Raw genomic sequence first — 22359 nt, 5'->3', positions numbered from 1 at the left:
TTTTTAAACATTACAGCATGTATTCATGTTGTCGTATATTAATTTTTTTTGTTGCAGACATGAATACAAGGCAGTCTTCTCCCAGACTTTTATTTTGAAGTTCGGGGATGAAGGCTTACCGGAAGCGTGTTTCGTTGTTGTAGCTCCGTTCAGACCGCTGGGGAGGAGGAAAGCCCTGGCTGTGATGCCGCTGGATGATGGCTGCATTCGGGATCCTAAGTTACGAACACCGGCCATTAAAGCGGCCCAGACTCGGCCCTCCGGACGTTTATCCTCAAGATCCAAAGCAGAAAGAGGTGAGATTTTACGATGTGCAACCTAGAAGTCAGAACCTAATGTTTAGATGAAGAAAAATAGCAGCCAAGAGACTGTGCAAGCTAACACCAGCTAGCCTGTTTAGCTAGCTCTCAAGACGATTTGGGCCTAGCAATAACAATGAACAGCACCTAGTTGTCAGTTTGTTAGCTAGCTCGCCAGCTTACTTGGAAAACAGCCGGTTCGTTGCGTACCAGAGTTTGCTAAGCTAGCTCATCGGCTAGCAAATGCTGTCCAGTTTGATATAAACTGCAACCAGTGTTTTGCTTTGTGATGAAAAACACTCTGCGTTGGCTTTTTTGGATTGTGCGTGACTGGTAATTGTTAGCTAGATGTTTTGGTCCAACGAGTCAGCGTTAGCTTACCCTGCACAGCTAACCTTCCTGACCTGCGAGCTGAAATTCAAGCTAAATTGTTGGTAGTCGGTTTTAAGATTGTAGTTTGGCCTAGCCGGGCAGTGCTGCTGGCTCCTGATCTATTATTAACCTGAGATAAGCTGTGGATGTCGATGGAAAACTGACTGGCTTACCTCTGGGGTATTCTGTCAACGTTGCTGTAAATATCCAATGATGAGACATTTCATTATGATTAAGTCGATTTCCCTGGTGTCAGCAAACCCAATGAAGCACATATCCTGATTTTCTCTATCAGCTGCTAGCTGGTCTGGAATCAGAAATGATTAGATGCTGCAGATCAACAATGGTAACTTTGCATGTGTGTTTATATTTCTAATCAAAATGCACTTAAATGTGTGTTTGTTTAAGGATGAGTTGACTGCCCTGAACGTGAAGCAAGGATTCAATAACCAGCCAGCTGTGTCCGGTGATGAACATGGCAGTGCTAAAAATGTCAACTTTAACCCTTCAAAGGTAAGAGCACCTTCACTCAGGTTCTGCCCTGCGTGCTGCTTGGTGTGTTTTGCGACCGTCACACGTTTCCCTTCAATGCCTTACAGATCAGTTCGAACTTCAGCAGCATCATCGCAGAGAAGCTGCGCTACAACACGTTTCCTGACACGGGGAAACGTAAGCCACAGGTCAACCAGAAGGATAACTTCTGGCTGGTCACAGCAAGGTCACAGAGCTCCATCAATAACTGGTTCACGGATTTAGCTGGGACGAAACCTCTGACGCAGCTGGCAAAAAAGGTAAGACCCCGGAGCAAGTCTCGAAAAGCCATCTTTGCTACAGGGTGGATTACCTGGTGGTATAGCTGCTGGTTAAGTGGAATTTACCTACTCAAGGTGCCACATTGGCCTCGCCCTCTGCGCTGTGTTTGGATTGGTCGGTTATGTGCACATCTCCTGTGTATCTCTGTCACCTAAATCCCAAATATTTCACCCATATCCTAAAGAAAGGAAATGGATTCCCCCCAAAAATTCAAAGCCTGTTGCCTCGTTAAAGTACAAACTTTAAAAAAAAACAAAACAAAACAAAACAAACCTTTATTACTGCTGCCCTTTGATTAACCTCGTATTGGTTTCACACTGGTTAGCACGCTAATGTGCTGAATGCCTGTATATTTAATTGACAGCTAAATGTTAGCATGATTAAGATTAAAGCATGAGGAGTGAGATTGGTTAGTGTAAGCCAATCAGATGCAGAACAGGACGGGTCATGCCTTTGCCGTCCTTGAGGGGGAAAAAATGTGGCCTGATGCAACTATGAAGTGCGACTGTGCTTTTCTGCTAACGTTACTCGGGTGAGCTCTGCCTCGAGTCGAGTGCTCAAGCCGAAAGAAATCACAGTTGAGTCTGACAAAGTGCACTCGAGGATGACAAAGAACATCTGAGACTGAGCAAAGGTGCCCGAGTCTGTCAACGGAGCGCTGAGCCTGACAAGCCGGTCTAAGAGACCGTAATCGCCGTAATGACCAGACTTTACCTCTTTGTCCCATTTAGTAATAATGATGTAAGAACAACAAAGCCGTTTTTCTATTTTCATCCAAAAAATGACTTCCAGCGTGCAGTGAACATAGTGCTGCTGTATACTCGTAGTTAAGTTGGAAAGCCATGGTGGTTAAACAGTCCCCAGACTGTGCAGATCTCTGCGCGATGATTCATTTCAACATCACAAAACAAGAGCAATTCAGGAAAGGTAAGCAATGCTGTGCTGTTTATTTCCTTGTTAAAACAACCCAATTGATGCTTCTGTGTAAATCAAGTCTATTGTTTGTCTTGTTTGGGTGTATTGACCCAAAAAGCAATGAATGTCATTGTTTGTTAGTGGAAACAGGTTTTATTGCTGTTCAGTTTTGTTTTTTTTTTGTAAACCTGAAAGTCTATTATTTATAGATTGTTTTGTGAAGTGTTTTTTTTTTTTTGTTTGTCTGTAAGTGCTGTTGTAAATGGCAGCAAACAGGTCTTGAGTTTTGAATACATCAGGCCAAATTAAAGGTCAGCTTTCTGTTCCTAAGTGTATGAAAGCACTTTATTATTTACAATTACGTTTGTGATGCATTTTCTTTCATTCCTGCCTGCATTGCTGCATACATATCTTGTTTTCTCACGACAGTGAACAATGTTTTATCACTTCAAGTAGAATCAGGAAAACGCAGCATTTAAAATGTTTAGTTTACTGCAGACATGGAATTCCAACGCCTGTATTTATCATCTGGAAGTAGCATGTGTATTCGATGTGAATGGTTTGTCCCCTGGGGTCTATTTAGCGTGTTTTTTAGCATCGTTTAATTAGTGCTGAACTTGGAAAGAGTTATTTTTTTTTGTGTGTTTTGAGGAGCTTTGTCAGTGCGTGCATCGTTTCACTCAACATCACTGACGCACGTGAAATGTCTTTGCCGCAGGTTCCCATCTTTAGCAAAAAGGAGGAGGTTTTTGGATACCTGGCCAAGTACTCGGTCCCTGTCATGCGCTCAGCGTGGATGATTAAGATGACCTGCGCGTATCACGCAGCCATCACAGAAACTAAAGTCAAGAAGAGGCATGTGATTGATCCTTGTATCGGTAAGCAGGTGACCTAAAGCGGTGTGTTTCTGGTTGCTGTTTGTGCAGTGATAGATCTCCTCTGAGTCATGTGGTGAAAGTTAATTAAAAATGAAAAATGATACGGCGCCTTCTTTTAGATGAAAAGCAATTTCCTTTGAGTGGAATATGTTGTGCCATTTTTTCACTTTCTGCCCCTCCAAGATGCATTTTTGTGTTTGTGTGTGCAGAATGGACTCAGATTATTACCAAGTACCTGTGGGAGCAGCTTCAGAAGGTGGCCGAGTTTTACAGACAGGTTCCCGGTCAAGGCTGCAGCTCGCCCCTTCCAGCCACTCCTGCTGACGTGGAGACGGCCATGAAGCAGTGGGAATACAACGAGAAGCTCGCCATGTTCATGTTTCAGGTCTGTTAAAGTCTGCTAATAAACAGTGTTGCATGTGTATTGCAGTGTGATACATTACTGTAACCACATCAGTTTTTCCAGTAACGGTGCAATCACAGTTTCGGCTGAATTATCCTGCAGCATATCGATGCGCTGTGGCGACATGTAGCCATCAACTGCTTTTTCCTGGACTCATTGTTCATTCTGCTTTGCATTTTGCTGGAATAACAGAAAACCGCTGAGGAAGCTGCAAGCTTTATTAAACGGGCTTCTTAATAAACAAGCTCTGAGCAGTTAGCAGTTTTAGCCAGATGTACAGCAAGTGTGAGGGGAATTTTAAGACGTGTGGCAGGAAACCTACCGGAGAAGAAGCTGCCCGTGTCTGCCTTAAAGCCTGTGTCCTTCACCCAACATACAGCGACAATGTCATTTTATTTTCCTCTTTGAATAATAAATGAAATAATCACATTCGGGGAGAAAATTTGGGATGAAGAATTAGTAAAAGAAGACACTGTAATTACCGTGTTGATGCACTGCATGCTAATGTTGGGCGTCTGTGTTCAGGATGGCATGCTAGACAGACACGAGTTCCTGACGTGGGTGCTGGAGTGTTTTGAGAAGGTCCGACCGGGCGAAGATGAGCTTCTCCGGCTGCTCCTGCCCCTTTTGCTACAGGTAACCCCCCCTGTCTGTTTTGCTGTTGGGAGAAACGCTCTCCTGCTTAACATTCATACATTTGTGCACAGTGACACACGTTAGCCTCTTGCTTTTGTGATGGCCTTCTACAGCTGTCAGCAGTTCACCGTGGACCGGTCGTGTGTCTTCGTCCGCAGCACTTCGGTGCCGTTGGCCTTTGCTGACAGAGGCCCTGTGGGGCCGGCAGCCTCTCATTTTGTTTCTGTTTCCAAAGCTGACTGATGTTAATGGACACTGAGTGCTGTGGGTAATGCTGTGAATCTCTCCCCCGTCCTTCAGTACTCAGGGGAATTTGTACAGTCGGCTTACTTGTCACGGAGACTGGCTTACTTCTGCACACGCCGCCTCAACCTGTTGCTAAGCGACGGGAGCCTGGGCCCCGGCACAGGAGGGCATCCAGCCCACGGCATTTTGGCGCAGCAGGGCAACGCCCTGCCCCCCACCCCGACCTCGCAGCCGGCAGGAGGGAACCAGCCCCAGACACCTTTCACAGACTTCTACATCTGCCCTCAGCACAGGCCTCTGGTGTTCGGCCTCAGCTGCATGCTACAGGTACCATGTGTGCATTTTGACTGATGTATAGTACTTACATGGAATATATGACACATTTTTTTGCTGTGATGCATCATCAGCTTTTTAACATGCAAGACAAGACCTAAAGTTCTTCACTTACTCATTCTTCTGTTTTTTGTTTTACTTCCTTTCTGACTGTCACATCAGAGCATCGTGCTGTGCTGTCCCAGCGCTCTGGTGTGGCATTACTCTCTAACAGACAGCAGAAATAAAACCGGTTCCCCTCTGGACCTCCTGCCCATCGCCCCGTCCAGCTTGCCAATGCCCGGGGGAAATACTGCCTTTACACAGCAGGTACCTCCATCCATGCTGATACAGCTGAGCACCAGAGTTTATTCTTGTTCTCGTAAACTGTATTTCTTTTTCCATTTCATTTTTGTTTGGAAGGGCAGGACAGGTATGCATGAAACGAATGAAAGGAAAAACAGATCCTCTTATGCACACACGAACAGATACATACATATACGCTTGAGGATCTTAGAACTCAAGAGGATGAAGACAAGGTCATTTCTTTTCTCTGCAGGTCCGTACAAAGCTGAGAGAAATCGAGGAGCAAGTGAAGGAGCGAGGCCAGGCGGTGGAGTTCAGGTGGTCGTTTGACAAGTGTCAGGAGACCACAGCAGGTCAGAAAATGGCTCCTTTATCTCTTTACAGCTCACCAGAATGGGGTTGTTGTGAGAACAGCAAGGTCAGTGGTTGAGATGAGTTCTGTAATCTGTTGGCAGGGTTCACCATCGGGAGGGTTCTCCACACCCTGGAGGTTTTGGACAACCACAGCTTTGAGAAGTCTGACTTTAACAACTCACTGGATTCGCTGTACAACCGAATATTTGGGTCCGGCCAGAGTAAAGACGGCCATGAGGTGAGAACAGAATGCCTCTGTGTTTTCATAGTACAAGGCCGTATTACAATGATCCAAAATATGTGTTTTTAATACACTTGGAACTGAAAAGTGGATCAAAAAGTGGGAATGTTGATCCTGATACCGTGTGATTACTGTTCACCAGATTATAAACTGTGACGAGGATTGTCTCATGACGCATGTTTCTGTCCAGATGTCCCCAGACGACGACGCGGTGGTGACCTTGCTGTGTGAGTGGGCCGTGTGCTGTAAGCGCTCAGGCAGACACAGGGCCATGGTGGTGGCCAAGCTGCTGGAGAAGAGGCAGGCTGAAATAGAAGCAGAGGTAAGAGCGACACCGCCCTACCTGCCTGTGCCTCAGCCCCCAAACGACACTTTCAGTAATGATCTACTTAACGACTTCTCCTCTGCCATCATCAGGCCTGTACAACAAACATTTTTTTTATTATGTTGTACTTGTCTCAGTTGCAGCCAGTTCCCCTTTTTTAAAAGTGTCAGATTCTACCATGTACAATGTTCAATTAACAAGAGTACGTTTCTGAGCCTTCACCACACCGCCAGGAACATAATGCAGGTCAGGAAACACTAAATGCATTTATTTATTTATTATCTCGTTGATATTGTGAAATATTTCTCATAGCAAATAACCACGTGCAGTAAGTGTGGCAGTCAGTGTGTACAGTCATCTGAGTGGCTGCTGCCCTCAAAACACCCCTGGTGGAAAGATTACTTAGTTAAATGTCAGGGTCCCGAGGGGCTTGTCTCTGACTCGACTTGCGGTCTTGACTATAACCCTGAATGAACCTCAGATATGAGTCTGCACAGTGCTTAAGTTTTTGTTTTGCAAATCAGCAGAGCACTGCGTGCATGAGTATCGGCAGTGGTTCAGCCAGTGGAGCTGTCTCCAGTCCACAAGGCTTCTGGTCTGGTCCTGCCGGGATGATCTCATAGACCTGTCAAACCCTGCAAGACTGCAATAATATCTTAAATATTCCGGCTGCATAATTCATATCTGGTGGTTTGTTTTGTGGCATCTGCAGACAACCGAAATGAATGTGTCAAATAAGGAAAGCTTGTAAATAGGTTTTCTACATAAGCCCTCACTGTGTGTTGTCTGTCTGCTGCGTGTTTGTTTTCAGAGGTGTGGTGAGTCGGAGGTGGTGGATGAGAAGGGCTCTGTGTCATCCGGCTCCCTCTCAGCTGCTACACTACCCGTCTTTCAGGATGTGCTGCTGCAGTTCCTCGACACTCAGGCCCCCACACTGAGTGCGTTTTTTTTTTTCCTACATTTCCTGCAGCTGTGATTCTCAAATGTGACAATGAAGGAACTTTATATCCCTTATTCCTTTGCTCTTATTTCATTACCCAGTGCATATTTTTATAAACGATTTGGCAAGGGAGCCCTGGTATTAAATTATTCAAATCCTCTTTTCCCCCCCGTCTGCAGCGGAGCCCGGGAATGAAAGCGAGCGAGTGGAGTTCTCCAACCTGGTCCTGCTCTTCTGCGAGCTCATCCGTCACGACGTCTTCTCCCACAACATCTACATGTGCACGCTCATCTCCCGCGGGGACCTGGCTTCTGACTCCCACCTGCCGCGCCCGCGCTCCCCCAGCGACGAGCCCTCCGATGAGTCAGAGCGCAAGGAGCAGGAGGCGGGCGGCAGCGGCAAGAACGAGGCATGTCGGAGGCATCTGTTGTTGGTGTTGTGGAGTGTGATGAGTCGCTTGTGCGGCAGTACAGAGTAACAGCGTGGTGTAAAAAGGGTAACACGACGTCACTGTTTGTTCAACAGGATACTGGTCTGTCGGAGTCCATGGAGATCGATCACAACTCCAGTGCTAATTTTGACGAGGTGCACATAACATTCAGCATTGTAGATTTCCTACCATAATGCATGCAAGAGAGTTCTTTTTGTGAATTATTCTCCTTGAATCGTGTCGTTTCGCTCCCCTTTTGCCTTGCAGATGTTCTCCCCTCCGATGCACTGCGAGTCTAAGGGCAGCCCCTCTCCCGAGAAGCCGGCGCCAGAGCAGGACAGCAAGGCCAACTGTAAGGACAAGGGCATGGACCCCGCCTTCCCCCAGCTGTACGAGCAGCCTCGCCACATTCAGTATGCCACTCACTTCCCCATTCCTCAGGTGAGAGAAGCCACAGCTCGGCACTTCAAAAGAAATCCCAGAGAATTACACTTTTGGGTTGTTATGAATCCTTATATTTTATCTACTCAGGAAGCAGTTTTGCAGTTGTCCGTCACATCTGACAGCTCATGTTTTAACAGTAAACTGCATGTGTGACCATGAACCGAAACACGTTTTTACGCTTCACGTCTGTTTCCTTCTGCTTTATGTGCACTACAGTGAATGTGTGTGTGCTGCCAAAATGTCAATGACCTACACTCTAGATTAACTGATCAGTTCATCAGAAAATTAACTCTGAACCAGTTTAATGACTCATTAATAATTCAAGTTATTTTTCAAGCAAAAAATCCAAATAATTAGCCTCTAAATTGTGACAATTTGCTGCTTTTCTTTATCTTAAATGACAGGAAGCTGAAGATTTTTGGGTGTTGAACTGTTGGTCAGGGGAACAAAACAAATGGCTGCAACCCGAATCCATATGTAGCATTTCTATGAAGTCAATCATCTGAATTATCTCAGGTGGAGGTTGAAGCTTCAAGGGATACTAATGTTGAATCCAGAAATCCAAATTTTTAGACAAATGAAAGAAAACGTCTGTTCTGGTACTTTAATGGTTTTCTTAAATGTAATCCTCCAACTTGTCTCATCCATCTGCCCCAAATGAGTTTTTGGTGTCTTTGCTGCTCATGTCATCAGGTGCATCCACTTTATGAGACCTTTTTTTTTTTCTTTTTTTAAAATCTCTTTTAGGAGGAGAGCGCCAGCCACGAGTGCAACCAGCGGTTAGTGGTCCTCTACGGTGTGGGCAAACTGAGGGATGAGGCGCGACACACCATCAAGAAAATTACCAAAGACATCTTGAAGGTGCTCAACCGCAAAAGCACAGCAGAAACAGGTAACTGCTCTTCAATTTTATCAGCTTGTGACTGATAGCTTTATGTCCTGGACTTCCCATTTGCTTATGTTTTACATTACCGTAGCTGCAGGCGTGCGGTTTGTCTGGCAGCAAACGGCCTTTTAAGATCACGTCGCCGTTTCATTTCACCTGCTTTTCATGTTTAAGGATGGAAATGGGGTAAATGAAATCACAGTGAAGTTTGGATATATGTCCTCCAATTCATTGACTGGATTTGTTTCCCCCTGCATCTCTCTGCAGAAAAATCCCTGCCTATCACATGAAAGAGATAATGTTTTCCCAGACAGCAGTGTGGAACGCCGGAGCCTTATCACGCCTGGATGTTTGTAAAACATTGCTCACATGCAGGCTCGGCTCCTCACTGCGGCCGTTCCAGCTGTTCTCCTCCTGAGAACTCTTCCTCCTCAGATACATTTCATTTGTATTCCCTTTCTTCTGCTACTCTAAAGCTTCTTTTCTTTATCAGCCCTCGGGGGTGGGGGGGGGGTTGCATCACTCCATCTTCTTTTCCACCCAATTTCTATGCTAATAACTCTTATCTGTTCACAGCCACTTTATCACCGATACATGCAACCTTATTAAGGTGATTTAAGGATTTCAAAGTTATAATTGTGTATTTTGGAGTGTTTCGTGTCACCTTATCACATTCCTTTGAGCTGATGATGACCTTCAGCTCACAGCTGTGTTTTTCTTAAATGAAAAGTGCTGTTTTGCTTTTCTGTGCGGCGCCCTCGTAGCAGTGTATTTTGCAGTGGAGCTTCAAATCGAAGGAGGCTGGAAATAAGATAACAGACCATTGGCTTAACTCGATTTCACGGCTGGCGCGTTCTGCAGACTGGAAAGAATAGCGCTGACCAGTTGTGAGTTGCTGCTCCCGCTCTGATTTATTTTCTCTCTCCTCTCTTTCCCCACATACGCAGGAGGGGAGGAAGGACAAAAGAGGAAGAGGAGTAAGCCAGAGGCCTTTCCCACTGCAGAAGATATCTTCTCCAAATTCCAGCACCTCTCCCACTTTGACCAGCACCAGGTCACCTCCCAGGTTAGACCAGGACACGTCATGCTTTCACGTGTTTCAGTGCATAGAGGAAGCAGTTAATTATTTGGGACAAGCCACAGGGGTTATTAATGCAAACGCTGCTGAAAGCGCTCAACAAAGGACCTCCCAAGGTGACTCGTTTGAATGTTAATGTAATTTGAATATATTTGGATTTCTCTTGTGAGATGCTGAATACAATTTGAATGGATAATGCGCTCAGGTGACTGTCACTTAAAAAACACGGCAGAACATAATGTGTTTAGGTTTATCAGTGGGAGAGGTTATCGGGGAGACTTGTGTTCTGTACATCAGTTCATGGGAAACGTGTCGTCGAGTTATCTGATATTATGAGTTTGAATGGTTAAATGTCCCTTTAGGTTGTTTTTGCTTTCATTTGTCCGATTTGTCTCCCTCAAACTATCCACTTCCTGCTGCTGACAAGATGTTTTGGTATTGCTTGAATGTTTCTGCTCGTTTTAAATGCAGCCCGTCGATGTGTTGCAGCTCAGTGTCAGAGCCGAGGTTGTACAGATTGTTGTTTTTGCATGTAAATGACGTGCGATGTTGTGTTCGCTTGCAGGTGTCCAGAAACGTGCTGGAACAGATCACCAGCTTTGCCTTAGGGATGTCTTATCACCTGCCTCTCGTCCAGCACATCCAGTTCATCTTTGACCTCATGGAGTACTCCCTCAACATTAGTGGCCTCATAGATTTTGCTATTCAGGTATGAGCAGCTTTGCGCTAACGTCACGTAAACATGGATGAATCCACATACATCTGCTTTTATTCATCATTGTTCGACTGTGTGTGCTTTGTAGCTTCTGAATGAGTTGAGTCTGGTGGAAGCCGAGCTGCTGCTGAAGTCGTCCAGCCTGGTGGGCAGCTACACCACCAGCCTGTGTCTGTGTATCGTAGCTGTGCTGAGGAGGTACCACTCCTGCCTCATTCTCAATCCTGAGCAGACAGCGCAAGTTTTTGATGGGTATGTCACCAATAAACTTTGATGTTTGTCAATAGGATGCCTCAGAGTGTCAGTCGTATGACATTTTGTAAAGATCTCTATTGGTTGGCCAAACCTGGGACTGCTATGGTTTGATTTTGTCATATTTACTGTGAAAGGAACTGAAGCAGAGATTGAATTCCAACCTTGAAGGGATGTTTGCAGGGTTATGATTAGTTAAACTCATAATTAAAGTAGTAAAAGGGATGTTTTGGGATTTAAGGGCAAGATAAAGAATGGTTGGCGGGTTGCTCTCTCTGAGCCTCCTCCTGCCGTCTTCAACAGTGATTTTTATAGTTACAGGACTGCTGATAGGGCACTTAGTCCCTGAAGCCGTACTAATAGCAGTTATTTGTGATGCTGGTAATTTAGGAATTTTAGCTGATTCTGCTGTTGCATTGGTCCAAAGTCATCTAGGATTAAAGCATTAGCTAAATTGAATTAAGTGTAAAAGATAAAGGAAACTTACAGAAAGCGTCTAATTAAAAGTGATTAGATTTAAATGTAGTGCTTCTATCAGAAAGACCGCCAAAGGAATAGTTCAGCATTTAGAGAAATACACTTATGTGCTTTCCTGCTAAGACTTGGACAGTCAGATTGTTAACAGTCATGTCTGTAAATGTGAAGCTGCCACAAGCAGCTGGCTAACTTAGCTTAGCTCAAGGACTGGAAAGAGGGGGAAACAGTTAGCAGCAGTGACAAAAGCCTCCTAACTGCACCTCTAAAGCTCATGTTAACACAGTATATGTCATTTGTACAAAAGGTCACTGTCACATGTTTATTAGTGAGCTTTAGGGGTGCTGCTGTGTCGTTACTTTTGGACAAAGCAAGGTGAGCCGTTTGCCGGTTTTCAAGCTTTAGGCTAAGCTAAATCAGCCGGCTGCTAGCTGTAGCTCCGTACTTAGTGTACAGACATGAGACTGGTATCAATCTTCTCATCTAGCTCTCAGCAAATAAGCGTTTCCCCAAATGTCTGACTTTTCCTCTAAAGTACGTCGCTGAAGGCGTTGAATCATGTGTGTGAATGTGTTCTCAGGTTGCGCATCGTGGTGAAGTCGGGCGTGAACCCGGCGGACTGTTCCTCTGCTGAGCGCTGTATCTTGGCCTACCTGTATGACCTCTACACCTCCTGCAGTCACCTCAAGAACAAGTTTGGCGAGATCTTCAGGTAGAAATAAATCTACACGTTTTTGAAAACGAATGTTTTGTTGAAAATCACTGTTTCACTTTCAGTTGGCTGCACCAACATAATCCTTTGCTATTCTCTCCTTTCCCCTCTCGGTCTCTCTCAGCGAGTTCTGCTCCAAGGTGAAAAACTCCATCTACTGCAATATCGACCCGTCAGACTCCAACATGCTCTGGGATCCTGTGTTCATGATGGAGGCCATCGCCAACCCCTCGGCCCACAACTTCAACCACTCCATGGTGGGCAAGATCCTCAACGACAGCCCAGCCAACCGCTACAGCTTCGTCTGTAACGTGCTCATGGACGTGTGTGTGGACCACAGGGACCCAGAGAGGTGTGTCGCTTTTGTTACGACCCTGTTGTGTCTGTGCGGCTCGGGCTGTTCCGGTTTTCTACTCTTTGCCGGGCTGTCGTTTTAAATCATGTGATGTGCTTTCAGGGTGAACGATATTGGGATCCTGTGTGCGGAGCTGACGGCGTACTGTCGCTCCCTGAGTGCCGAGTGGCTTGGCATCCTCAAGGCTCTCTGCTGCTCCTCTAACAATGGCAACTGTGGCTTCAATGATTTGCTGTGTAATGTAGATGTAAGTTGTGGTTTCGTAACTCTTAAGCTTGATGTATAGTTGGCGTAAGATGGTCCTGCCACTGGTACCTAAGGCAGAGGTTATGATTTATAGTTAAGCACTATAGGTACGGCCTAACCTTTTAATGCAGAGGTGTAAATCCAGCTTTAGTCCTCCTTATGTAGCACTTGTCTTGTTAAAGGAGTAATTGTTAGATCTGTGGTCTGACTCAACATCACTTGCTTGTAAATTCTGGTTCAAGAATAACATGTGCCAGATATGTTACCATCTACCTGCCTTTAGTTCCATTTTTAACATAATTCCCATCATAATATTTAGTTCTTCTGTGATTACAGTCGCTTCTTTCTTCTCTGTACTCCTCCTTCAGGTTAGCGATTTGTCCTTCCATGATTCCCTGGCGACCTTCGTAGCCATTCTCATTGCTAGACAGTGCCTCCTCCTAGAAGACCTGGTTCGCTGCGTGGCCATTCCTTCCCTCCTCAATGCAGGTGAGGATTATTTCATCTCAAATGTCCTTCTTTACAAAAATATGTATTTCCAAGTCAGTGCTAAATGAAGAAGGGTCATCAGATCATCGTCCATGAAGCTCCTCCACAGCCCTAAAGTTCCCCTTCAACGACATGTTCCAAATGTGTTCATCTCATCCTGGATGCTGTTTAACACTGTTGACTGTATAAAAGTAGAGATTATTACATTTACTCCATATAATTGAACTGTCAATGTTGAGGACAGCTGGATCAAGTTCATATTCGCACAGCTTCCACTTGGAGTGGCAGAAGCTACACATTAGGCTTTCTGCTACTGAGCGAGCAGGCCTGTGAGAGGGATTGCTGGGTAATGCATTACTTCTGACAGCGAGGAGAGGAAACGCAGCGTATTTGATTTGGGTCCACGGAGCCTCGGTGCTCTTTGTGCACTGGCCAGAGAAGTGCCTCTCCCCACTACTAATCTTTTTTTCTCCCAGCTTGAGGACAAAGCCCCATTCAGCCGTGCTGTTTGGTTGGGTTTGGCCCATGATATAACACCATTACACCTGCCAAATGCCAGGAGCTCTCGCTCGTGGTAAATGCTTTGTTCTCACTCCCTCTTTCACCCCGGCAGCTCTATGAAAATACCACTTCATCCTGACTGATGAGAAGTCTATCTAGGACAAGGTTTAAATTTAGATATTTGACTCGGAGGTAGTAGGTTGTGTTGCCTATCCATAAAAAAATGTGAACCTCACTCATGTGATGTGAAGGCGCTCAGCTCTGACCGATGCATATGTGTGTGAACTTAACCTCCAGCCTGCAGTGAGCAAGACTCTGAGCCAGGAGCCAGACTCACCTGCAGGATTCTGTTGCACCTTTTCAAGACTCCACAGCGCAACCCTGTCCCCCAAGATGGCGTGAAGTCAGGTAGGAAACACAGCCAGAAACCTTTTTCCATTGTTTAGAAGCATTTGTCTTTTTACCAGACTGTCTATTGTGCTTCTCTGTCTCATAATTTTACTGCTGTGACTTTGCAGATAAATCCTCAGTTGGTATCCGGTCGTCTTGTGATCGCCACCTTCTTGCGGCTTCTCAGAACAGCATAGTCGTTGGAGCAGTGTTTGCTGTCCTCAAAGCGGTCTTTATGCTGGGTAAGAGTCTTTGCAGTGCTCTCATGTCAGTGAGGTTTAAGGTCAGAACTAGAGCTGCAATGATTAATTGATTAGTTGTCAACTGTTTAATCAGTTTGAGTAATTTATTCAGAAAAAGGTTAAAATTCTCTGATGACAGCTTCTAAATGTTGGTATTTTCAGGTTTATTCACTCCTCTTTGTCAGTAAACTGAATATTTTTGGGTTGTGAAGGAAAAAACAAGACATTTGTTACTGCTGCTGAATACTGTAAAACTACTGCATTGCGTGTCACAGATTGGTTTTACTGGTCTCTCCACCTCGTTTTAGGTGATGCCGAGCTGAGAGGCTCAGGACTGTCGCACCCTGCTGGCCTCGACGACATATCTGACGGGCGCAATGTCTCCATAGAAACAGCCAGCTTGGATGTATATGCAAAGTATGTTCTGAAGACGATCTGCCAGCAGGTGAGGATATGAGTTGAAATGGGGTGAATGATGTGAAAGCAATGAAATCAACAACCGCAGTTCACTCAGTCAGTGTGAAATTGAAAATGTGAAAATGGAAGGTACCGAGATGACTAACTGAAACAAATTTCTTCTGCGTGGAGCTATGCATGCATGCTTTCTCTTCATGTTCAGACTTATCAGCACTGTTGTCTTCTCTGTCTGAAAGCTTTCGTGGGAACACACATTCAAACGGTTAACTTTCTGGTTTTTGCTCATATAAGCTCTCCTGCTTCTCTGAGCTACTTGTAAATGCAGTAAGCCAGAGATGCATACAAAGCGTGAATGAGATCATTTTCTGCACCAGATGTCACTTATGCCACATAGATATGAAGGCCAGAGAGGGAGCTGGCAGTCGCTCAGAGGGCTGGACATGCTCTGAGACCTCAAGGGACTTCAAATGCATTTTCTACCCACCAAGACTCTGGCATGTGCAGTTCTGTTCCTGAGAAATAACCCTTCGCCCTGTTTTCATCGCCTTCCAACCGGCTTTAGTCAAGTTTGTTTTGCATGACTTATGAGTTTATGATACTTGTACTGAAGCTGGAGGATCACTGAAATTCTTGACCTCTGTCAAATTTCTCACTCCTTCATCCCCTGCCCCCCCCCCCCCCTTGCTCTGTCTTGCAGGAGTGGGTTGGAGAGCGCTGCCTGAAGTCTCTGTCTGAGGACAGCAGCGCCCTGCAGGACCCGGTGCTGGTAAACATTCAGGCACAACGGCTGCTGCAGCTTATTTGCTACCCACATCGCCAGCTGGACAGCGACGATGGTGACAACCCCCAGAGGCAGCGCATCAAACGCATCCTACAGGTCCATTATACACAGAAACATGCACAGTGTCAAGAATTAACCTCCGTCTGTGCCCGAGAATCATCAATGTTTGACTTAATGAAGACTCTTTCGTGCAGATAGCACGACTAGCATGTGTAGGTTTTCAGAAGAAACGGGCAGGCCTTGACCATCTCTGATCACTCTCAAAAATTAAAACTTGAATCTGCTATTCAGGTGTCTTCCTTGAATCAGAGCTGTGGGGCTTTGCTGCCCTCTCCTGGCTGAATCAGAGACTGAAGAAGCTTCTCACCAGTGTCATGAACTGTGCATGCTCGTAACTGGCTTTGGACAAGAAAAAGGAGAAAAATATATATGACTAACAGCATTTTTGACTCTTTCACAGAACATGGACCAATGGACGATGAGACAGTCGTCCCTGGAGCTGCAGCTGATGATCAAACAGAGCACAAACAATGTGAGTTGCTGTTTTCAGTTAAGGAACAAAATACGAACGTGTCGTCTTCGTCAAATGATCTGAACACTCCTCATTTGCTTTCCAATAGGAGCTCTACTCGCTCTTGGAGAACATAGCCAAGGCCACCATAGAAGTGTTTCAGAAATCAGCGGAGATGAACTCCAGTAACCCCTCAGGGAACGGAGCAGTGGCCCAAGGTGGCTCCGCATCCAACAACAACAGCACCACTAGCAAGATGAAGCCAATTTTAAGGTGTGCATCAGTCCTTTTTTTTCTCACACAGTTTTCTTTGCATTGAGTTTTGTAGGAACACTTAATATTCTTAAATTCAGCTGTGGCAGTGTTGTCTTTTACTTTTGATTGTACTTAGTAATGTTTAAATTGAAGATTTCTCCTGTGTGCTGCAGCTCATCAGAGCGGTCAGGTGTGTGGCTGGTGGCTCCTTTGATAGCCAAGCTGCCCACCTCGGTTCAGGGCCATGTACTGAAGGCAGCAGGAGAGGAGCTGGAGAAAGGACAGCATCTGGGTTCCTCCTCGCGTAAGGAGAGGGACAGGCAGAAACAGAAAAGGTGAGTGGCAGACGGATATTTCTTCAGAACTTGAATATGTGAGATTAGCTTTAATCTGGTAGTTCTACAAAGTGAAAATTCTTGGCTCGTATCTGGTAGACTGTGTTAAAAAATGGGCACTTTAATTTCGTGCCACCCTCACAGGCTCTGGAAGCTACAAAAACAGAGTTCGCCAGCTGTCTGAATATGATTTCTTGTTTATTGAATTCATTTTTTTCCCCTCTCCCCAGCATGTCTCTGCTGAGCCAGCAGCCATTCTTGTCTTTGGTGCTGACCTGCTTGAAGGGGCAGGATGAACAGAGGGAGGGCCTTCTGACCTCCCTCTACAGCCAAGTGCAGCAGATTGTTACGAACTGGAGAGAAGACCAGTACCAGGACGACTGCAAAGCCAAGCAGATGATGCACGAGGCTCTGAAACTACGACTTAATCTTGTAAGAACGTCTTGAATCCCTACAAGCAGCTTTACAGTACAGCATCACTGACTTTGGGTTTGAGTACACATGTTGTGAGGAGACTATAACAATGTTTTTTTCCTCTCTGAACAAGGTGGGTGGCATGTTTGACACAGTGCAGCGCAGCACCCAGCAGACCACTGAGTGGGCCGTGCTACTCCTTGACATCATCAGCAGCGGCACAGTTGACATGCAGTCCAACAAGTGAGTGTTGACTAAAAAGAAAACCCCATTCCAAAGTGCAGTCCACACATTATTCCTCTAATTGGATACTTCAGTTATTGTTTCTAAGCAGAAATAGTTGTCAGCACGTTTTTCAGTCCCTTGATCTGCCTGGCTCTTACGGTATGTTTGCTTCTCTCCGACAGTGAGCTCTTCACGACAGTGTTGGACATGCTGAGTGTGCTGATTAACGGTACACTGGCGGCTGACATGTCCAGCATCTCTCAGGGCAGCATGGAGGAGAATAAGAGAGCCTATATGAATCTGGTTAAGAAGCTCAGGGTAAGAACAGCACATTTCCTCTGTATTCTTATGGTGGTTGGTTTTGTTGTGCATTAAAGTCTAGGACCATTAACTTTTTATTATCGTTTTCTCTGGAGTAAGAAAAGGGCATTGAGGAAAGAAAAACTCCAGATGAAAAGGTCACAGTACCTCATGTGCAAAAAAAAATAATTAAGGTGTTTTTTTCATCTACATCTCACTTGATTAGCTAATGCAAGCAAAGATTTTGAATAATGTGCTCAGCATTTTCGTAATGGCTCCTCTCCACAATGTTTGTTGTTTCCACAGAAAGAGCTTGGAGATCGGCAGTCAGAAAGTTTGGAAAAGGTTCGCCAGCTTCTGCCACTGCCCAAGCAGACCCGAGACGTCATAACCTGTGAACCTCAGGGCTCACTAATAGACACAAAGGGGAACAAGATCGCTGGATTTGAGAAGGAGGTACGTGGTTACATTGAAGTCACTGAGGTGGAGAAAAATAATTCAGCTTGTCAAGAAAAGTTGTCCAAAAAATTTAGGACATCATCATCTACACCTGCTGATCTTGAGTTAAATACCACTGCCGTGTCTCTCTGCCATCAGGGTCTTCAAGTATCAACCAAACAGAAGATCTCTCCCTGGGACGTCTTTGAGGGTCTCAAACACTCCGCCCCTCTCTCCTGGGGCTGGTTCGGTACGGTGCGCGTGGACCGCAAGGTCACCAAATTTGAGGAGCAGCAGCGTTTTCTGCTGTACCACACCCACCTGAAGCCCAAGCCTCGTAGCTATTACCTGGAGCCGCTCCCCTTGCCCCCTGAAGATGAGGAGCCCCTCACACCAGTCTCCCAGGAACCAGAGAAGAAGATGATAGAAGCAGTGAAGCCGGAGAAGAGCGTGTCTGCGGTGCCCTCTGACACAAACAAGAAGAAATCCAACAAGAAGAAGAAAACTCCCTCCGCCAAGACAGAGGTCAGATATTACTGACAGGAAATCTTCATATGTTTGTTTTCTGGACAAGTCACTTCAATCTTCAATCGGTGTTGAAAGTAACTGACTTTCCCCTTTTTCTCACTAGGATTATGTGAACCGCACTCCAGGCGGTGTGACCTATGGGACTAATATGCCACCTGAGCTGATGCAGAACCACCCATACGGCAGGCTACCATACGGCCAGCAGGCCGTGAGCATTTACACACAGAACCAGCCTCTACCTCCAGGTCAGTTCATGGCATATTCTCTCATCATCACCTTCATTAGTAGCAGTATGATGCACCAGTTCAGTGCTCATCTGGGACTATCTGGGATTGTGATTTTTGTGACTTGTTTTTCCACAGGAGGTCCAGGTTTGGAATCTCCGTACAGACCTGCCCGCAACCCACAGATGAACAAAATGATGCCCACTCGACCCAGCTACCCAGGCATGATGCCCGGCATGCAGGGAAGCATGCCGGGCATGATGGGACTGGACAAGCAATACCCTATGGTGTATAAGCCCCAGCCTAGCATGCCACAGGGCCAGATACTGCGGCAGCAGCTACAGGTCAGACTGGTGAGTCTGCATTGACAGGTCAAGCTACTCCTTATAGCCAAGTAGAGTTGACCAAAAGCAGTAGTAGCTGCTTAAATTCAGTTTTTAAAGTCTAAAAATGAGGATAATACGGTTGTTTTATGTGAAAAAAGCTGCTAGGAAATCAGTGCTAAGAACCCTCTTTTTCTTCTGGCAGAGGATATTGAATCTTTGCTATTTGCTGACTTACTTCTTGTTTCTCTTTTCAGAATCAGAGCATGATAGGGCAGCAGATTAGACAAATAACACCCAACCAACCATATACTTCAATGCAGGCATCTCAGGTAAGTCTGTTGTTTTGCTAGGAAATGCACCAGACACCACTCCAATAAAATGTATTTCATGTGACACGTGGTTATGAAGAATTTTTAAAAGCCGTTTATGTGTTTAAACTGGATTCTGTTCAGCATGCGAGCATTTCCAGAACATTTGTCATCCACACTGAAATATCTGCAGTTGCATATGCTTGCATGTTTGCACTGATCTGATCTTTTTTGGGGGGTTTTGCGACATAAATAATCCAGACTTGAACATGTCAGTAAATCTATAGTGGTCTCCTTCTGTGTCTTGGTTTTGATTATCAGCGTTGTCTCATGTCTCACTGTTCAGAACATATCTCAGGGCTATACCACATACGGATCACACATGGGGATGCAGCAGCATCCGTCCCAAGGTGGTGGTATAGTTCCTTCTTCCTATGGGAACCAAAACTTCCAGGGAACACATCCTGGAGCCAACCCAGCTGTGGTGGATCCTCTGAGGCAAATGCAGCAGAGGCCCAGTGGTTACGTTCACCAGCAGGCTCCAGGCTACGCACACAATATGCAGAACACACAGAGGTTTGTATTGTGTCGCAAGGCAGGCTGTTGCTTTGTTTGCTGCTCAGTATTACTTACAAATCAAATTTTAGACATTGCCATTGTTCTCATAAATTTGGCTCCACCGAATTTACATTGCAAGTTTTTGCCCTTGATTTTATGTTTAACTGTATTGCAACCTGCCCTCATGCTTTCTCTTCCTGTGCTGTACACCTCAGGTTTGCCCACCAGCCCCTCCAGCAGAATACCATCATGCACGGCCTCAGTCACATGGGAGGCCAGGGCGTCCATCCAGGCTTACGGCCCAATCAGATGCTGGCAGAACAACAGCAGCAGCAACAGCAGCAGCAACAAGCAGCACAGCAGCAGCAGCAGCAGTACCTCAGACAACAAGCACTCAGAGTATGTGACTCGATAATAATTCTAATGATGATGAAACAAGATTGGACAACAGATGTGACATCACCAAAGATGATGCTGAGATTTCTAAAATGGGATGTAATGCAGGGGGATAGATAACCGAAGTGGGGGGTCAGTGTGATCAATGGAAGACTCTGGGCCTATGATGATGCTTCTGATATATCTGAGTTTAACTGGAAAAGTTTTGTTATAGCCAGTGTTTCATGTCTGTAAGGCAGGATCGTCCTGTGCTCGGTTAAATTGTGTTGCTGGAATCACAAGAGAAATAGATCTTGGAGTCATCTGCATAGAAAAAGAAACTGATGTGGTGCCTTTTGATGATTTGACCGAAAGGCAACACATAAATTGGAAATAATAACGGACCAAGGACTGAACCCTGCGGCACTCCTTAGGTGAAGTGGCCAATGGCCGCACAGAAAGTTTCAGACAGATCGGAATAAAACAAAGTTTAACAGTGACAAATTTAAATGCTACCAGGGGAAAAAGATAGAAACTCAAAACCTCAAACACTAACCATTATTTCTTTCTTGGGTATCCACTACAGCAGCAGGCCCAACAAGTTCAACAACAGCAGCAACAACAGCAACAGCAGCAGCAGCAGCAGCAGCAGGTCCAGCCCCAGCAGGTTCCTCCTCAACAGCAGGTTCCACAGCAGCAGCAGCAGCAGCAGCAACAGGTGTCAGCGGTGCCACCACCAGGCCAGGCACAGAACCAGGGCCTAGGAATGCAGCCACTGCCCCCCCAGCAACCCATGGTAGGTCCAGTCCAGTTGATATCAGACCAGCTGTTGGTGGGATAACAAGTGTTTATAAGTGGGTCAGTCAGTCTTAAGTGGAATCGAGTTTTGCTTAGCTGTTGCTTAGCAGTTCAGTGATTTCATGTCGTAGGTTTTCAGGCACATCAACTGGTTCCACATTAAACAGCAGCAAATATGTTCAGTTCCCTGTGTTGACTTTTCATGTCCTGAAACCTCTCACCAAGTACCTAAAGGAGTTTCCCAGCATATTCAGATGTCATAACAGCTTCAGTGTCTCACAGAGCCACTAGTTTTCATTTATACTAGTATTTTCTAAAAAAATCAGTTTGCATTATTGTATTTTTGTTGAAATTTCATTGATGGATCATTTTGGAAGCTTCCTGTTGGTGCATTCAAGAAAACAAATGATGATCAGTCACCGTTTGTAGCATGTAAACAAGATGCTTTTTGGGTGCCATCACTTAAAATAATGAACATGGTTACTTCCTTAAATGCACCACTAAAGGTTCGGTCCAAGATTTTTGGCCCAGATAGAGTACTTACTCCAAACTAGTTTCAAAACTCTGAACATTATCGGAAATGTCAGGAATCAATTTCAAAGCTTGTTGTGCACAACATATAAACCTTTGAAATTGCTGTAATAACGATGTGTGTATCTCTGCTTTAGTTCCCACGACAGGGAATGCAGCAGACTCAGCAGCAGCAGCAGACTGCAGCTCTGGTCAGACAGCTGCAACAGCAACTGTCAAGTAAGTCAGACCCTTTCAAATGCCATTTATGTGCATGCCTTCCATCTCTGTGTAATGATGAACAGCAGATTTCATATCTATAATGAAACTTTCCCACTCTTTTCAGATACACAACCAGGACAGGGCACCAATTCATATTACTGATAGTGCTTGTTGATAGTAGAGTGCATCATTATGAGAGGAGGCCCAGCTCTGCAGGAGGGTGTCCAGACCTGGGTAAGCTGTGAGGAGGGGAAACTGTTCAAGGCACAAAGGACCACCGAAGATGAGATCTCGAACACTGAGGCAGCGATCAGAGAAAATATCTTGACTTCAGTCGTGTAATTATGAATTGTGAAAAGGAGGAATTATGCTCTGAAGGAAACAGATAATGGTTAATAATGGAAAAGTCTATGTAAAAAAGTACCAGAAATTATAAGAATAATGCAATTTTTTTATTTTATTTCAATTTGTACAATTTTTTCAGTTTCGTGTATTTCTCATTAAAAAATCATGTCAGTTTTTATGTCTTGTACTTGTGTTGGCTGCCTGTATGCTGTATTTAAAAACTGTCAATGAAATC

General features: G+C 45.2%; 1 protein-coding gene across 2 annotated transcripts; it reads left to right on the top strand.

Moving 5' to 3' along the window:
• Positions 1–133: 133 nt before the first annotated feature.
• med12 (mediator complex subunit 12) lies at positions 134–22302 on the top strand. 2 transcript variants are annotated; one of them, XM_076739576.1, is made up of 43 exons: positions 134–296; positions 1080–1184; positions 1271–1462; positions 3118–3277; positions 3487–3662; positions 4206–4316; positions 4617–4889; positions 5058–5204; positions 5434–5533; positions 5636–5772; positions 5966–6097; positions 6912–7038; positions 7220–7449; positions 7566–7625; positions 7738–7911; positions 8662–8806; positions 9748–9866; positions 10444–10587; positions 10682–10845; positions 11900–12031; positions 12156–12383; positions 12489–12633; positions 13001–13121; positions 13920–14030; positions 14141–14254; positions 14563–14699; positions 15369–15548; positions 15913–15984; positions 16073–16236; positions 16392–16553; positions 16784–16985; positions 17101–17210; positions 17375–17510; positions 17799–17948; positions 18090–18455; positions 18562–18703; positions 18821–19035; positions 19263–19337; positions 19663–19892; positions 20090–20273; positions 20836–21045; positions 21716–21797; positions 21904–22302. In XM_076739576.1, the coding sequence occupies exons 1-43, from the start codon at positions 195–197 to the stop codon at positions 21939–21941; spliced, it is 6504 nt and encodes a 2167-aa protein (XP_076595691.1). In that variant the 5' UTR covers positions 134–194; the 3' UTR covers positions 21942–22302. The 2 variants fall into 2 exon arrangements, with proteins under 2 accessions (XP_076595691.1, XP_076595692.1); XM_076739577.1 differs by having other exon boundaries at positions 137–296; positions 20839–21045.
• The last annotated feature ends 57 nt before the right edge of the window (positions 22303–22359 follow it).

The sequence above is a fragment of the Chaetodon auriga genome, chromosome 9 (genome assembly GCF_051107435.1).
Source record: "Chaetodon auriga isolate fChaAug3 chromosome 9, fChaAug3.hap1, whole genome shotgun sequence".
NCBI classification, from domain to species: Eukaryota; Metazoa; Chordata; class Actinopteri; order Chaetodontiformes; family Chaetodontidae; genus Chaetodon; species Chaetodon auriga.
The sequence above is the reverse complement of the archived record's forward strand: the minus strand, read 5'-3'. Positions and strand labels throughout refer to the sequence as shown.

What these genes read in the sequence shown, in the direction of transcription:
- med12 (XM_076739576.1), top strand. Translation starts at nt 195, where the DNA reads ATGATGGCTGCATTCGGGATCCTAAGTTACGAACACCGGCCATTAAAG. An exon ending in GTGTCAGGAGACCACAGCAG is followed by an intron (nt 5,534 to 5,635) that starts GTCAGAAAATGG and finishes ATCTGTTGGCAG; the next exon opens with GGTTCACCATCGGGAGGGTT. An exon ending in CCAGTGCTAATTTTGACGAG is followed by an intron (nt 7,626 to 7,737) that starts GTGCACATAACA and finishes TTTGCCTTGCAG; the next exon opens with ATGTTCTCCCCTCCGATGCA.